Raw genomic sequence first — 17,357 nt, 5'->3', positions numbered from 1 at the left:
CTCTTTATTTTTCTAGGTATCAGTAAATACAGGTATTTAAATCATACAGGGGCCCTTAACTGAGCCCTGCTTTGAAAAGCATGTAGAGAGGTAAATTTCAGGGATAGTATTATACCTGGAATTTAAAGTTCACCTCAATTTCTCAGGAAACTTTCTTGATTAACTAAAGTTCATTTATTTGATTTTCATTATAATATATTTTAAATGAAAAGCATTCTCTGGAAAACAGACTCTTTCAATCAGTCCATTAATTTGTTTCCGTTGCATTGCTTGGCCATGTAAAGTTTTAACGGGAATTTTCAGCAGGGCCACAGATACCATATTCAGTAGGACAGGGACTATACAGAACTATGCTACAAGGAGGATGGATGCCAGGAACAGTGCTTGCTCTCTCCAGTTCCTCCCAGAGTGAAAGATCTTTTTAAGAGTGTAGCCCATTCTTATTTACTGCTCAGTGCAGTTTAAATTTGAGCATTCAAGATAAAGCCCCACGTTTACTTGACAATGAGGTAGAGCATCTGTAATCCTTACTGCCGACAGCAATATGTTCAGACTGTCATCACATCTCATTGGTTTGTGTTCTCTTGAAATAAATTACTGTTTAAAGTATTTAAAAGTGAGATGCATTCAGCAAACAAGATTTCCACCTCTTTGGATATTTTAAGTGCAGGATTCCCCAAAGGAGACAACAGAAAGATCAGAGAGTATTTCTGGTACTGAAACAACTGAGCAAGGATACCTCACTATTTAAAGAATTAAAATATGAAAGCACTTAATGTAGGAACAATCTGTCTGGAAAAAAACTGGAACTGAAAGATATGTTGTGTCACAAAGACAGATGCTGAAATCAGACAACCAGCTTTGTCTTTCTTAATAGTTATCCAGAACAGATTGTAAGGGGAAAAGTTGTTTAGAAGCACAAGTCAGGAATATTGAGCCAAGAATGGTTTTAAAAAAAAAAATACAGGCACCTCAAAAACACCTGCAATGGATACCTGCTGACCAGTACTGTCAGTAACAACACATGGGAGTCTGAGTTTATATGTACATAGGCTTGAGATGAGCAGATTGTAAGTAATTGATTAAAAAACATAGCTTTGTAAGATTAGGGAGTACTGGAACAGGTCAGAACAAATCAGCTAAAGCTTTCAAAAAAAGTGCTTTAAGGCCATCACTGCAGAGTGATGAATTCTTCTGGTACTATATATCTCCCACACTCACCTGTCAGATGCAGTGATTATATATGTGGGGCTACCACAGCTGCACTGGGAAAGCAAATTAGTTCGTCAAGCCAGGAGTTGTCCCTGTGCTCAAGCAGCACTGAATGTTCTGTCAATCCTGAACAAATACTAACAACGCAGCATTGATAGAGTGCCGTAAACGCATGTGTCCATTACAGGACAGAGATAAATACATGTTCCCTTCCCACTCGGGCTTTGCAATTGAATCAAGACAAGACAAAGTCAAGCCAGGACATAAAATGACAGCTTAGGAGGGCAAGGGCTCGACACACAGCAGCATTGCTCCGGCTCAGCATTGGTCTGGCCTCACTGATGCCAGTGGAGTTAAAAACCCAGGCAACTCCAGCCTTGGTAACTGGGGACTCTTAAAATGGAAGAAAGCTTTTGGGGAGGCTGAGAGGAAGGTTTCAGACCCTTGAGACAGAGAGAAGGGCTGCTAAATGTTATGTTTCCTGTACATAAAGAGCACAGGGTGCACTTTGAGGTGAACGTTACCACAAAAATGAGGTGGGATGGGAATTTACAGCATGTCAGATGGTGCCTGCTCCTAAGTATATGCTTATTTTGTGTTGAAAATACACAGCTTACCCCTCTTTCAGTGAATAAATTAGTGTTTCACACTTACCATGGAGAAAGAGCATGCCCCTGGGCACTTACAGGGAGTAACCAAGGGGCTATATATTTACTTTCTAGTTTGCCTTCTCCTATCTTGTCCATGACATTAGTATTGGAAAGGTCTTTTGGGAAAGAAAAATAACAAGCAAAGCAAGAACACATATAACACCATCACAAGCAAGCAAAGTAGTTCTCTCTTTCTCACTCTCTCTATGTGAAACCTTTCATCCCGAAATATTTCAGGATCCTCCCCCCACAGCCTACTGCTTACATTCAAGGGTGTCGTACCCAGAAAACATAATCTGAGTTCCCTGCATCATACGAGACAGGCACAGAAAGGGGAAGAAGATTAGAGAGAACAAGAGGAGTAGGAGTGAGTATAAAAAGAGTATTATGGCAGCAAAGATATAGCGGGGGTTAGGAGCTTTTTATGAAAGCTATTGAAGGGGAAGTTACAGCAGTGAACAACATTACTTGGTTAGGCTGACTAAATAAACGTGCAAATGACTTGAGAATAAGTTAGTACATATACAGACGTGAGAAAGGCCAGCAAAGTACCTCACTGAGACTCACAGTCCAGTCTGAGGAGCAGTGGGAATAGATTTCAACCTTTAGCAGGAAGAAAAAATGTCAGATAGAACGGTTTTCCCTCTATTATTATTAGGACTTTACAGCAGCCTTGTGAAAGAGGTACATTCTGCCAGAGCTGGGGCCTTGAATGTATTGTTATTACCCAAATCCTCAGCTTTATCGCTGCAGAATATAGATGCCCTCTTATTCATTTGCCTTCTACAGTGTATCCCAGCCACAAGTCATGGGTGCTGTTAAACCCTAGTGAGTATGAATCACTTTGCAGCTATAATTGATGTGTTTATGTTATTTATCTGCTGAGCTGTCTGCTGTGATTAATTGCATGCAGGCGTGTGCAGAGGACTCCAAATGTTGTATTATTATATGGCTGTCATATTTCATACAGATGGATCTGCCTGACGATGAGCCGGATCGATTAAGTAACAGAACGTTTCGGTACGACCCGGGCCAAGACAAATGGACAGAAGGCACGCCAATGAAGTACTCCAAATACCGCTTCAGCACAGCCGTAGTCAACAGCGAGATTTATGTCTTGGGTAAGAGGAAACAGATTTTTAACAGATAGTACCATGCCTTTTTCTTCTTTCCAGCAATTTGCCTCTGTGAAGTGAAATATCTCACCCTTCGCTATGTACGTAGGAGAAAGTATGTTGGACTAAGTGGATAGTATGTCTCTAGAGTTATTTTTTCATTGCATCATTTCTTCCTTCCTTAATTTATGTAGATTAAACTAAATAAATGTTTAGTGTTCTGGATTAACGTAACAAAGATACTTTGCTATTTAAACTACCTTTCTTTGGAGTATCAGTGTGCGCTATAAATAATAATGAACTTTAAAAGGTGGGTAGAGAAGCCTTGTTAGCAGCATTTCACAGGTGAGCAGTAAAAAGCTAAGGAACATACCCAGCATCATGAAGGAATGCCATAGGGAAAAAAAAAATAATTTGGATCTCCCAGTCAAAACCAACATTATTTGTGGATTCTGATAAAATTCCATGAATCATTCTCTTCCTCCCACCTCAATGCAGTGTCTTTTTTGGAAAATCTATATCTTTCATTTTGTCATTTTTTTACTGAATCTTTTCAGTTTTTTGTTTCAAAACAGTATTTTGACCCAAAGTTTTAAGACTTGTGTGAAAGAGTCTTTTGTCCCAAAATGATCCCCATCCATATCCCCAGTTCCACAGTCCATCTGTAACATAACCCTTTTCCCAAAGACCATCCTTCATGGCCCCATCCCAAACACTGTCAAAGCCAACAGAAAGAACATCACCTGTTCTACACCAGCAAACACCTCAGAAGGTGGCATCAAGGAATTTTTCTGAAAAGACAATGATGATGTAAGGCAGGGAAAGGCAGATGGAGAAGAAAGGCATTGCAGGCATTGAGAACGATATGGGGAAAAAGTTGAAAGGGGCACCTTGGAAGCAGAATTGGAGCCAGAAAGGTGTCTAAGTGATGGAGACGAGGATTATAGAAAGGTGTATGACTGGAAAGCTCTTGAAGAAGTGGGGAAACAGTTAATACAGTCAATTAATCCACAGGTGGGCTGTGAGTTACTTATGCTCTTCTATGCTCCCGTGGTCCCGTGGGCAGCATCAGACATGAAGAAGGTAGCAATCACATCAGTACCTCAGGACCTTTCAATCCCTTCTGCTTCAAACTACTCCTGCTTACAAGCTTATCAAAGAGAACACAATAAATACGGTCTTATCAACTTAATACACCTCCTGTATAAGGGGTGTTCTGGTTTTGTCTGGGTTGGTATATACCATGGATAAAGGAGAGTTTGTTCCTGGCATGTGTACAGGAATCTTTTTGCAGGGGGTGTATCTAAGAAAGGTATCTTTGCAGTCGAAGAGGGAAATGGCTTTAACACTTCATTTGTCTTCTTTTAGAGAAACTTCTTTCTCTTAAGTGGCTTGAGATGGGCCCATAGGCACAATCAGGAGAAAAGGTGAAAGAAGCCCGTAAGGAAAAGAGAGTTTTGCAAACAGAAAATCAGTTCACTATTGTCAAAGGTTAGTGATAGAGAATGTCAGTATGCTGTTAAAATAACGAGAGTGTTGTCTGCCCAGGCTCAAAGGGGCTTCAAAAATGTGGAAACTCCATCCTTTGTAAAAGGTTAAATATATACAATTATTTATATTGACACTGATGCTGTAATGGGGCAGCAGAAGCAGCCGTAATAGTTGGGAAGAGAAAGGCTGTATTCATGTGTTTCAGTAAGAAGTGCTCTGAGATCAAGACCACGAATGTTGTGATGACACAAAAGTGTCAGGGAGAAAAAAAAAGGAGCTGCCTTGGGATGCATGTGATAAAACAAACTGACAGTCTTCTTCACAGCAAGCCTGACACTGAGAGAAGGAAAAGGAGTTGCTAATAAGGAAGACTGCATCCCTTTTCTTCCCTCAAAATCTCACAAAGCAAGAAACATATCTGAGTGATTACAGTAATGAAATGTACAGATTGAACACAAAACACAGTATTAAATCTGAAAGTGCCTGTTTAAATGGTGTTGAGGAAAGTTCATGCTCTCACAGACCTTCACAAGCATTTTGCTATTGTAAAAAAATAAAAAGCATAATTTTATTATGTATAGCTGCAAGTGCTGCAATATTCAGGGAGCTGAACATTGACTTGAATTCTTTCTTACATGCTAGCCCATACCAATAATATTTTTTGTGAAAAAATCTTTGCTAACAATCAGATCAGTGCATGGGCCAGAACAGGCTCTTGTTCTGTCTCCATCACTGTTGGTTCACACACCTTCCCATGGGCAGTCCTTATTTGAGCAGTCCTAAGGGAACCAATGCACTTAATCCTGAGATTAACAATTTGCTGCACTGGACCCTTCACTCTTGCCACTAAATGTAACTAAATGTACATAAAAGTGGTGTTTGTTCTCAGTTTTGACAGTGTAAATCTGGGGTAATTTCACTGTAATGAACAAACTTGCTTGTGATTTATACCAAAGGTAACTAAGCTCACACACTACTCCAGGGAGCAGATTTTTGGGAAAGATTGTGCTATTTTTACCGTTGTGTTTCTGCAGCAAGTGTAGACACAAATGAGTTACCATCAGGTAGCATGAATATCGATTGCAGGGAAGACATTTTGACCTAGGTCTGGGCTTTTTTCACAAACTCTTGATTGCCTATTTTCACAAACCTTGCGAGGGCTTTAACATCCATAAATCTGTAAAATTTGGTTGAAACTGGTCAACAAGCGCCAAAGGCTTGAGAGGCAGACAAAATAATGTAAATGCAGATACAGAACACAGATGTAGTGCGGGTAATTGCATAAGTCTTGTTTCCTTAGGAAATCAAATAATATTAGAACTAATTTTTTAATTGAAAGGCAAACTTGACACTGAGCCAAAAATGATATGACAACAAAATTCTACCTTTGGATATGCTGGTTTAAATCCACCTTTAACAGCATGTGTGGAAATAAAGATTTATCTGTTAAAATTGAGAAGACAATGTGGTTGGTAATTGTTAACCATCACGATCTGAAAACTCTGTGGAAGAGATGAAAGGATTTTCCAAGACCTCTCAAAATGAAGCAATTTCCAAATGATTCTGTTTGGAAACAGTGATACAGTGACTGATACTGGCATCTTATTCTGCTGATATCACACATGGCCTCATCTCCAGCTGTAAACTCACACTCGCCAACTGTAATTAAAACCTCACACAGAAAAGCCACATTCCACAGTTTATTCGTGGTGACAAGTCCTTGTTACCTTGCGAGTTCTAAGGCTGTTGGGCTGTGAGGTGGGTCCGGTTTTCCTTTGGGAACAATTGCGACAGTAACCCCAGCTGAGTGCATGGGCAATTCATGGCATTGAAAGAAAGACAGTGAAAGCCTTCTTAATCTGGCTGATGTGGTACTTGATCATGCAGATGATGTTCAGGAGAGAATGGGAATGGAAGGAACAGAGGTTGATAGTGACAGACCAAAGAATAGCAACTGCCATGAGGATGGTAAAACCATTGCAGGCTCTTCAAAGCTGTGGATTCCTCAGACATCACCCTGCTTCATAAGGAATGTCGGGCACTCTGGGAGTCTAGAAGGATGCTGTCAGGGGTGATTTGTGCACAAAGACACATTCTGAAGAGGATTACAGCTTGTAGGTTCTCCTCATGTTGTGATCTCAGAGATGTCTATGCTCAGGCATAATGACTAAGCTTTTGTGCTACAGATGAGAGAGAGACTTTTGTGGAGTCTCTACCATTGCCATTTATACCCCTCCTCACTCCAAATGGGAGTTCCCCACGGTGAAGCATGTGTGCACAGAACTTGAACATCTAACGGGCTCCCATGGAGCCTCGGTCATGGGGCACTCAGGGAAGGGGCAATTCAGAAGTGTGCTCGACCGCATTGCTTGGATCCCTGCAAGCATCACCCTCTTTTCATATCATACTTGTTCCTTACATGGTGCACTGTCTCCGTGGGCCTCCTGCAGTCCTCACCCAGCTAAGAAGATCCACTGGGGGCTGCTGGGGGCAGATGAAGGAGAGGGAGGGAAGCAAGGTGGAAACAGGTAAATGCAAGGTATCCTCTGTATGCCACGAGGACCAAGCCCCGCTTCCCAGAAATAAAAACATGAAATAAAGAAATATATAGCTCTAGCTGGGTACATAAAGTAGTCTTGCAGAGAGATGAGACTTCTTTCAAGCAACTCTTGAAAACAAACTCCTTAAATGAAGTAAGTTTGTCAGCTCTTTCAGGCAGGATCTCTGTCTTCCTGTACAGCTCATGCAGGTGTCAGCACATTCAGGATTAGGTGGGACTCTAGAGCATAAGTGGAATAACACTGCACTAAAAGTTGATCTTCTCTAACGTCTCTGATGCACAAATGCAATTTCTATCATAAATATGAAACAAAAGCATAGCTGGGGCACTAGCTTTGAATAAGATGCTGTAGCAGCCCTCATCCATGTAGGTGTAAATCTGTAGTAAGTAGTCTGCTGATCTCAGTTGTGTTGTGTCAGACCCATTTTGTTCTAACCCCGATCAGAATCTGACACTTAGCCTTTGAAGTGTTAATTTCTGAAAAGTCCTATTGGCATAGAACAAAGCGTACATAGTCACTGTCCAAAAACTCTTCCCAGCCTAATTGCCAGCTCCAGTGTGTAAAACCCTAATGACTTAAATGGAATTATTCTAGAGTCACACTGATGGAAGGAAAATGAGAAATAGATTAGAGTTTTTGGTCTGAGTAATAGCATTGTTCAGGAACCTGTACCATGTGTCTTAATCAGCAATCCGGCAATATAATTGTCTGTTTGTTGTGTAATGTTCCTAGAGAATCTTATGCTATTTATACAGTGTACATAATCCTCATAAGTAAATGAACAGCATTTCCTAAGGCTCACAATCCTTTCTCCTATTCATCCCATTTGACTGGTCTTAGCTCTTTCTCTCCATATTTTCCCAGGAACATAACTATATTCGTTGGAAAGCCCAAGAAAGAGCAGTATTGTGTTCTTAATGACAGAAGCAATTGAGACACTTCTGGAAGAAAACCAGATGGGAGGGCTCTATTTAAGGTCATGCATTTTAATCTCTTGCTTAAAAAAATATCCTTTCCAGCTAAGTCTCTGAAAACTCATTACAGCCAACAGACAAATTAGGAAAAGTTATCCAAATGAATCTGTTTGAATGCCATATTCATTAGCTTATGTTAAAACACATTCAGTAGAACCACTGTCTCTGAAACACAGGTCACTGGTAAAAAAACATATCACCATGACAGCTTTAACCATGTGTTGCTTTTATGTTACATAATTCCCGCTTTATAAATAAGAACATATAGAAGGACTTAAATGAGAAATCCTAGTAGGGAAGATTTAGGAATCAGAGAATTTTTGTTTCTCCTCCTTAGCCTGGCATTCCACCTCTTACAACTTGTTTTTTATCCCTGAGCTCTTGCTGAGAGCTTCTTTTAAAAGTTTTAAGCAGTTAAATGAGGTTCAATTAAATACTGAATATCTCAATCATAAAATACTTATTTGAATATGTATTTTGGGGTCTCTCTGGAAAGGAAAGCTTGTGTAGGAGGGGCTGGAAGGAGACATTTTAGCTTTCAGTCTTCAGTATTAACTGTGCATTTGAATAACACCTTCTTCTAAAATAAACATGTCTATTTATAAATATGCTTTCAACTTCTGACAAGTAGCAGCTTATGGGCCTGATTCTGCACTGTTATACCTGTGCAACAGCCTCTGGAGTGCCTGTGTGCAGGGAGGAACAAAAAAGGCAAAAATTTGGTCTGATAGACAGGATCAGAAATGCTCCCTACTTACTTAAGGATTATCAAAGGAAATGAGAACAAGGTATTAGAGGAGAAGGCGCTGGAACAGCAGCGTTGACCATGTTTAGGAAGACAATCACCTGTTTTTTCAGCCCTGCTTCTAATCAATCTTTTGCCCTCATGTCTTCTACAAGCTGCATTACCTCATCTGCTGTGCTCTGTGTTAGTAAAGAATGACAGTGCTTCTCAGTTTCATCTCTGGAAGTGCCCACCAGAGCTAGCTTTATTGCTCCCTTATTTCTCTGAGAAACCGGCTACGCAGTCTGCTTTGCAGAGAGTGAGAGAGCAACATAAGTGCTGAGATGCTCAGCCTGAGTGCTGTTAAAGAGTAATGAAGGGAAATGTTACGTAAGAGATTAGTGCTATTAAATCCATGGTGCATTCAAAGATCAATTTAATAGTGAATTATTTTACATGAGGTAAAAGTTAGATTTCACTTGCTTGTTGGAGAATTACTCCTTTTTTTTTCACCCATTTCCCAGGTTCCTCTAATAAAAATCCAAAGAGACGTTAGTAAGAATACATGTTGCTCAGTACTGTGATTTGAAGACTTAATTACATGATAAAGAATTACAGTTTCAGGGCCCTGAGGGCACTAATAGGTCTTGATCATCCTGACCAGCATCACCTGGGGCCTCCACCCACACCTTAAATGCAGGCCTAGGGGCATTAGCTACTTCTTGTTACCTTGCTGGTAGGATCCTCTGCAATCAAATGCCTCTGGTTCTGTAGAGCTGTGCCCTGATGGTAAGCTCATTACCTGGGTCATGTTCCCTTTGGGAATAGCTCTGCTCTTGTTGCTCCCAAATATACTGCCCTGGCTGAGAGACTGTAGCTCATGTCTAATTTCAGCTGTCTGTTAGTGGGAGAACCAAGTTAAATGGTATCAAGTCTGATATTCAGATGTCACCATTACCCTGTGCCTCTCAGAGGAGTACATAAGCTGCTTTCAGTCCTATCTGGACCACCTACCACTTTGTAGTGTTATTTTGGTCAGCCAGCCTGTCTGTGCAATGAGAAATCTAGACTTGGATCTGGGTGGCTATCCTGGGGGAAAAAAATGTGCATGTTGGACTTGGCTGTCTGGCAGATTTAGTTGCATAAGAGCTTGGTGTGGATGAGACTTGGAAGTGCAACTGCTCTGCACCAGTGCCTGCTTTTACAAGTATCAGTGATGTGAGTGAAGTCACTGGGTATGTGTAAGTAGAAATGCTCCCTATGTCTTCATAGAACCATAGACAACCAGGTTGGAATGGACCTCAAGGATAATCTGGTTTAACCTCTCTGGCAAAAGCACAGTCTAGACAAGATGGCCCAGCACCCTGTCCAGCTGAATCTTAAAGGTGTCCAGTACTGTGGAATCCACCGCTTCCTTGGGGAGGTTATTCCAGTGGCTGACTGTTCTCACTGTAAGAAATCTCTTAAAACTCAACTACGTGTCAGTCTCGCTCCTATAGATACATGTAGATATATTTAAGGTACTTATTTCTTTTGCACCCACTGAACTAATTATTACCAGTGACTCTTTACCACTTCACTGCCATTACAGATGTTTCCTCTCAAGTGCTGGAAGGGCGTTCTGTTATTAGAGGTGACGTGGCTCAAATTGCATTCAGTCTTCTCACATGAGCGTGGAGTAAGGGGGAGGCACTTGACCTCAGCCAGAGCAATATGTTTTGCCTTTAGTCAGCTCCGAGCAGCATGTGGGTATAGCAAGGCACAGAACTGTACCTCATTGAAATTCTGAAGACGTGGTAATCACATCACCTACCCTGCTTTGCCTTCTTGCATCAAAGGCTTGTCTTCTCTATCCTGATTTCTTAATAAAGATCCTGTATTGTATTTATATATTTATTTTACTAATGGAGCTTCATGTTAAATTTAAAGTCCATTAGAACCACTGCTTAGAGAGTGCCCTTGAAAGTATATTTGATTGCAGAATCATCCAAGCGTGATATGGAAAGCTCTCAAGCATTAATGGGTTTGGGAACACAAAGGTGGCTTCACTCACTTCAGTGGCATCTGAAATATCTCCTAGGGAAAGCGCATAATGTAAAAAGCCTAACGTGTTGAAAGGGTGTATTTGGTGGGGGTGGGGGGAAGACTGAGTTCTGGGATTAAATCCTCTTGTGCGATGAATGTGAAAATGACAGAAATGTTCAAAACTCCCAGTGAGAAATCCAGCTCCCCCTGCACAAAGGACACATAATTGGGCTTTCTGCAGAGAACTAAGCCAGGTGGTGTTGAATTCACCTGCTCTGTGATGAGATAGGTGAGTGTGGCTTGGCATAGGACCCTCACAGCACCCATTACAGACTGTGGGCATGGAAAGAGCAATTGCTGCCCTTTGCACACCTGTTGGGGCTCCCAGGAGGCTGTGACCACAGCATGTGTGGTTTAAGGACCCCATCTGGGTGGTTTAAGGTACAATCGCAAGCACAGATTCATGCACTGCTGGTGGGTCACTTGGCACAAGAGTCTCCCCCAAATGATCTAAACCTCTTTGTGCTCTTTACTGTGCTCTGCCTTAGTCTCTTAAAGGTTACCCCCATTTTATGTAGAGGCTCCTGTAGGAGCGGAGCATGAACTCAGTTGTTCATCTGCTCTACCCAGAGAACATGAAATAAAGACACTCTTCATGGTCTTAACTGTAATTCTGTAAGTCTCCACTTGCACTCCTAATGGTTTCATAAATCTGAATGAAGAAGGCAGTGGGACAGGATGATCTGGAGTCATGAGTGATGGAGCACAAAGCAGCCTGAATTGTCTGGCACAGCAAGTTTCTTTTTTTCTGCCAATTTGGAGTCTTGCATGGTATATACGTTGTAGATGATGGATAGCCTGGTTAATGTGAGATGCCTCCACTCAGTTGCAGACGTAAAATGATTTAAATTTCAGAATTATTTTTTTTGCTGATTTGTGTATTCAGTTCTTTGGGAAGAGGCCTGAGACATCAGTCTCCATAGAGGAAAAAAAGTATTGTCTCACAGGACTGTTTCTCAACTACTGCATCTGGGAACACAGCAAAGCAGTGCTGGTAGATTCTAATATCCTCAGATTCCTTCGTTAGCAATATTTCAGTGTTAGCATTGCTTTATAAGAGGAGATTGAAATTCCTGATCTCTTGTTTTTTCAGAATACCATTCTTCTAAGCTTGAAAATTAAACTTTACTCCCCTCTGATTTTTTCCTTCTTACTTTCTATTTGCTGAGAACTTAGCTTCACCCTTGTAAATTGAACATGAAATTGGATTTATCCGAAATGGCTGTGGAGCGTGTAAATAAAATGGAGATGTTTTGTACCTTCAGGACTGTCTCTAGTAATGACAGGATTAAAGGAGGTTAACTTTAAATTGCTTAAACTATCCAATGAAGGTTTCATAAATGCTTGAAAATATGTGGTAACTCTTAAACTTTTGAAAAGATGCTCCAATAGGTCATGAAAAATTACTTTTCTAATAACTATGCAGGAAAAATGTTTGGCAGTGGATCCCCTGGATTGGCAGCTGAATGTCTTCATTAACTGGTAACGGTTGTGATTTCTTGCAAAAGGTCACTGACTGTGCTGTATCAGTTTTGTACCTGATTTTTTCTGTTCTTTCTGAAGTTACCATGCCCCACAGTTACTCAATTTAGAAAATGATGATAAAAATGCACTAAGAAATAAACAGCAATTACACTTCTAGAAGAGTTCTGGGGTATTTTGTCCACTGTCCCCGCCTTGAAATATCGCGGCAATCAGCAAAGCTATTGTTTGGCACGCTGCATGCATTCCCTAACTGGTACCATTCATTCCTCTGATTGAACAAGATGCTCTTTCATTCTTCATACAAAGACTTTTCTTATGGGTAAGTGCATATCCTTCAGTGGTGTACAGTAACACCTGGGCTAATTTTAAAAAAAGCTAGCTTGATAACCAGCAGCAGTCTGTCTTTGGCACCACAAAGCTGTCTTTTGAACTGATCAAATTAGTCTGTGGGGAGCTTTAATATTATTGGTTCCCAGTTAAAACTGCCTTGAGTATCTCTTTCTATGTTACACTGCACTCTATAGACTGCACATACCCTGGTAGCAAATTGTCTTGCACGCTGTACTCCGTGATTCTACTTGAAGGATGCTATAGAATTGGAAAGACTACATGATAAGCAATCAGTTAAATAGCCTTATCAGTTAAAAAATTTGATTAGCCCTTTTAACTTGATAAATTTAGGGTAATAGTGTCCTGTTCTTAGAGTGGCACCTCTCTTATAAGCCATTAAGGAGTAGTGGAGAACACTGCATAGAAGAGGATAATGCTTCTGGCATAAAGAACAATAAAATAAGTAAATGTTTGAATCCTGAAATTTATTCTTGTTTCTAAATAGTCCTAAGGAATAGCTCAGTGAGGCTCCTTTGTGACAAAGGCTCAGCATGGTGATGCATACAACTCCCTTTCTGGCATGGAAATGATTAGCAAAATCCCATGGCCACAATTACTCCCTACCTCAGCTCTTTTGGGTGAATCAAGCCTCAGAGAAGGAGCCCATCAGAGCAAATGCTGCTTAGTTGGGGGTGTTAAGCTAGTAGTGAAAGTATTTGGATGCTAGCCTTGTTTAAGCACACGCTGAGGGGGACCTCATACAAACTGCTAGGACCTTGCTGGTAGGTATTAGGGCAAGTAAAGATTTGCTGTGCATGGAAAAGGAGCTGAAAACCAAACCCAGTGAAGGTTTTCAAATTCAAATATTGAACCGAGTCAAATGCTGCTAAGTTCAGTTGGAGGAAAACTTCCTGCTGATGATAATGGACACTGAATTTGGCTCTAATTTTCCTGCTCTGATGCAGGGATAACTGATCTGATCTTTACCTGACTCTGAAATACAGATCTGGAATACAGTGGTAGCAAATTTGGAGCATTGTGGTCCCTATTTACATGTAGTTGCCTCTTGCAAATGCCTTTGGAGAATGCAGAAAAGGTTGAAAAAAAACCCCAATCTGTATTAAGAGGTAGATGGAAAACCATATGCAAGTAAAACTTTGATCTCTAGGGGTTCATTTCTCTGACAGACCAGCTTAACAGCACTAGGGGCAATATATTTTAAAAGCACCTGCACAGGTTATACTTGCAGTCCTTTCCCTTTGCATATGCAAAGGCATAATTACATGCCATACAATGCATTTTGGATTTGCACAATTGAGCAGTCCAACACATGTATCTGGAAAGCTAGCCTTCATGTGGAAATTGCTTGCATATTGCAGCCATTTTATATTTAAAAGTGGTCGCATACACATGCATGCACAAAAGAACTGCTGCAGCGTGCCATCAGTGCTCATTACAGGGTATTGTGTCCATTGGCACAGAGGGAAAACCTGCAAGGGTACGTCAGCATAATAATTCTCAAGAACCAAAGACTGTGAATTCAAAATCTGCATTTGATCACTGGAAAGGATTTGGAAAGGTAGTGTTTACACTGTGATTTCAGTGTGCACTGAGATCTCAGTTACATCTGCAGCCTGTTGCAGTATGTCCCAGGAAAGGAAAACTGGGCTCTTTTTCAATCCTGCACACTGACTTCGAGTATCCTAATTAACCCTTCAACAGTAGTGCTTGTCAGATAACTCAGTTGGCACTCTTGCATATTGGATGGGTTTGTTTCTGGAAGTTGATTTCCCTTAAGAAATGGGTGTAATCTTTTTCTTTTATTGAAGACAACTAACCAACAAATCCAAATGATTGTTGGTTAACACGTGTGAGGGTCAAATCCACTAACAGTAATTGGAGAATAGTTTTTGATGCATTGCAGCTTAATGATAAAGCAATTTGTCCATCACGCAGAACAAGTAATTATGACAATTTCTACTATATAGACAGAAAACAAGACAAAATACCTTTGCATTTTGAAGACATGGTGCTTGTCCTTCCTTTGATACAAGACTTCAGAAAGGATCTTGCTTTGTTGTCTGTAGATAACGTGCAGTAGCTTCTGCTTTAAGTTTACTTTCTAACAAACTTCTGGAGCTGCAAAAGGGAAAAGAAAGGGAGGGAGATGAGGACATGTAAACAAAAAATGATGCAGCCAGCAATGTATTCTTCTGCAGAACCTGGGACTGCTACATTTGACCTATGTATCTTTTTCAGGAGGAATTGGGTGCCTTGGTCAAGACAGAGGACAGACACGGAAATGTCTTGATGCAGTGGAGATTTACAACCCTGATGGAGACTTTTGGAGGGATGGACCTCCTATGCCTTCTCCCCTCCTCTCCTTAAGAACAAACTCTACCAGCGCAGGCTCTGTGGAAGGGAAGCTGTACCTCTGCGGAGGATTTCACGGAGCAGGTACTAAAGTTGACACTGACTTTCTCTACATAGCTGAAATCAGTTGCACCGTACACAGACTGACGTGATGACCGACCAACCCTATCAGGTGGCACTGGCATGCCCTGGAGCCACAGAGCTGATTCAGCCCTTTGGACTGCCAGCTCCTAATGTCAATATGAATTGTGTTCTGTTTGCCCTTTGCTTTTTTCCTTAACAAAACATGAAAAATTCAGGATGTGTCCGATCTGCGCTAAACCTGACCAAATCCACAACCTCAGCAGAATTCTTCTGGATTTGCTTCCAGAGCTACTGAGATCAGTAGCTTAGTGTGTTATGGACACTAAAGAACTTGGGCATATTTGCTGAAGATTAAGGCACTATCCATCTGTCTTTAGCCAAGCTATCTGGCTCTGCCTATTTACTTACATATTTTTCATAATCAGTGTTGAAAAAGCTTGTGTATTTAATGAGTCTGGGTAGGGAACTGAGATACAAAGAGTCTAAAATTCCAGATCTGGTGATTTTAAATAATCCTAGCCCCATGGCCACCTTTCTTCTTTTAAGTCTTCTTCCTTCCAACAGTGCTTAGCTCCATCTAAATCTCCAGTGCTGCTAACCATTATTTTTTTCATTATAAATGCAGAGAGTCTCAAAACACGAACACTTAGTCTTCTGCTACATGCTGCTGCTACCCCAATTTCCTTTCTAGGAAAAAGCAGTAATACAGATGCATTATCCACTGCTAATAAATGTCATGTCAGGCTCGCTGTTGCCCAGGAATGGCCACGTGGTATCACTGGGTGACATGTCCTTCACATTACACTGACTCCAGTTGCATCGACTTTTTCTTAAAAAACTTTAAACTTAAAGCTGCTGTTATTTTAGAATGATGATTTTCATCAGGTAGTTCACAACTCGCCTTTCCCTCCCTTCACTTGCTACTGTTTGAGCAAGCTGCTTCCTGAAAACAATTGTATGGCAGCTTTCTAACAGGTGTGTTCTCGTGTCATCTCTGATGGAAGTTCTGTGACCGCAGAGCAGTTATGGTTATGGTACATCACTGTTTCCATAGGAAACATTGTGCCATCATATTTGTCTTTTTCTCAGCAGTATTATAAAAAAGCCTAAAGTTAGTGGGTACAAATCTCATAAGGCTGATCACTTGCACTGGTAAATGAAGCAATTTCATTCAAGATGACTAACAGATTAGTATGAGACTTTCTGAATAAGGTAGCTTCGGAGCCATAAAACCACTCTCTGTACAATACCACCACATTCTGTTACTGAGTCATGTATAAAGAGTGGTAGTTCTGGGAGAGGTTGGAAGTCCCCCTGTGGATTTCAAGACGGCCATCTTTTGTATGTGTGTATAATGCCAGCTTCCTGACTGTACTATTGCAAACTATATAATTATGTATAGAACTCCCCTGCACTAAAAGTGTTATTTAGATTGGAAAACAAGAAGTCGAAGTTAGAAAATGCCAGTTTTGCAGTTACCTGTGCAACCTGAATTCTGACCCCCTACATATGTATTTTGTCTACCAGTGAAGAAATAGTATGTGATTGTATTGTTAGACATTGTTATGATGTCTATTAACAAGGGAGCCAAAATAAGATTCTCACTGTCAACTGTAAATTAGAGGTATCCACATGTTTGAGGAGTTGAGAGGAAGCTGTGCCTTAAAGACAGGCTTCTTAATGTGGCTTTCAAGTTATTAAAGGAAAAAGGCTTTCTAAATCTTTGTAACAATAACAGCTTCTAGCTACCACCATCAAGAAAAAGATGGGTAGAGTCCATATGCTGAACCTGAAGAGGTTATCTAGATGGCCTCCCTCCCTCGCCCCATCTTGTCTGCACGCTGGAAAGAGTTCTTGCCTGATACGCTCTTCAGGGGTGAAGGGTGGGGTGAGAGCGTTATTACTCTCATATGGGAACTTGGAGAGGGTGGCTTGACTCTGCTCTTCCACGATTACAGCTGCTCAGCAGCTTCAAGATATTCACAGAACAGCATGTGCTGCTGTAGTAGCAAATAGGGTTATTTTAGAATGTGCTTGTTTGGTTTTAGTCTTTTGGGTTTCTTGGCATGTCACTTTGGTTTTTGTGAGGGATGCAATGAAGAGAGGATATTCCAATTTTACAAAACATTGTAATTTAGTTTCAACCAAGTGGAGTTTTTGGAACAAGCTGGAGGCACAGCTGTAGTCTCTGGGTTTTCTGCCTGCTGAACACTAAAGGGCTGCTGTGAGCATTCAAGAATGAGCGCTTCTCAAAATAAAAAGAAAATAAGCCA

At 40.8% G+C, this 17,357-nt stretch overlaps 2 protein-coding genes across 7 annotated transcripts in view; one reads left to right on the top strand and one right to left on the bottom strand.

Moving 5' to 3' along the window:
• Positions 1–17,357, top strand: part of KBTBD12 (kelch repeat and BTB domain containing 12) — a 57,300-nt gene that overhangs the window by 26,441 nt on the left and 13,502 nt on the right. For all 4 annotated transcript variants that reach the window (XM_074836790.1, XM_074836788.1, XM_074836787.1 and 1 more), the window contains 2 exons: positions 2,833–2,983; positions 14,887–15,084. In XM_074836790.1, coding sequence (XP_074692891.1) covers positions 2,833–2,983; positions 14,887–15,084 — 349 coding nt within the window. The remainder of the gene's footprint in view (positions 1–2,832; positions 2,984–14,886; positions 15,085–17,357) is intronic.
• Positions 1–17,357, bottom strand: part of MGLL (monoglyceride lipase) — a 115,281-nt gene that overhangs the window by 93,117 nt on the left and 4,807 nt on the right. For 2 of the 3 annotated variants that reach the window (XM_074836799.1, XM_074836793.1), the window contains exon 2: positions 14,637–14,766. In XM_074836799.1, coding sequence (XP_074692900.1) covers positions 14,637–14,655 — 19 coding nt within the window. In that variant the 5' untranslated portion in view covers positions 14,656–14,766. Of the gene's footprint in view, positions 1–14,636; positions 14,768–17,357 lie in introns of those variants that run through there. The other variant, XM_074836794.1, reaches the window with a different exon arrangement.

Source organism: Strix aluco, chromosome 11 (genome assembly GCF_031877795.1).
Source record: "Strix aluco isolate bStrAlu1 chromosome 11, bStrAlu1.hap1, whole genome shotgun sequence".
Classification (NCBI taxonomy): Eukaryota; Metazoa; Chordata; class Aves; order Strigiformes; family Strigidae; genus Strix; species Strix aluco.
This window is presented reverse-complemented; position numbering and strand designations above follow the sequence as displayed.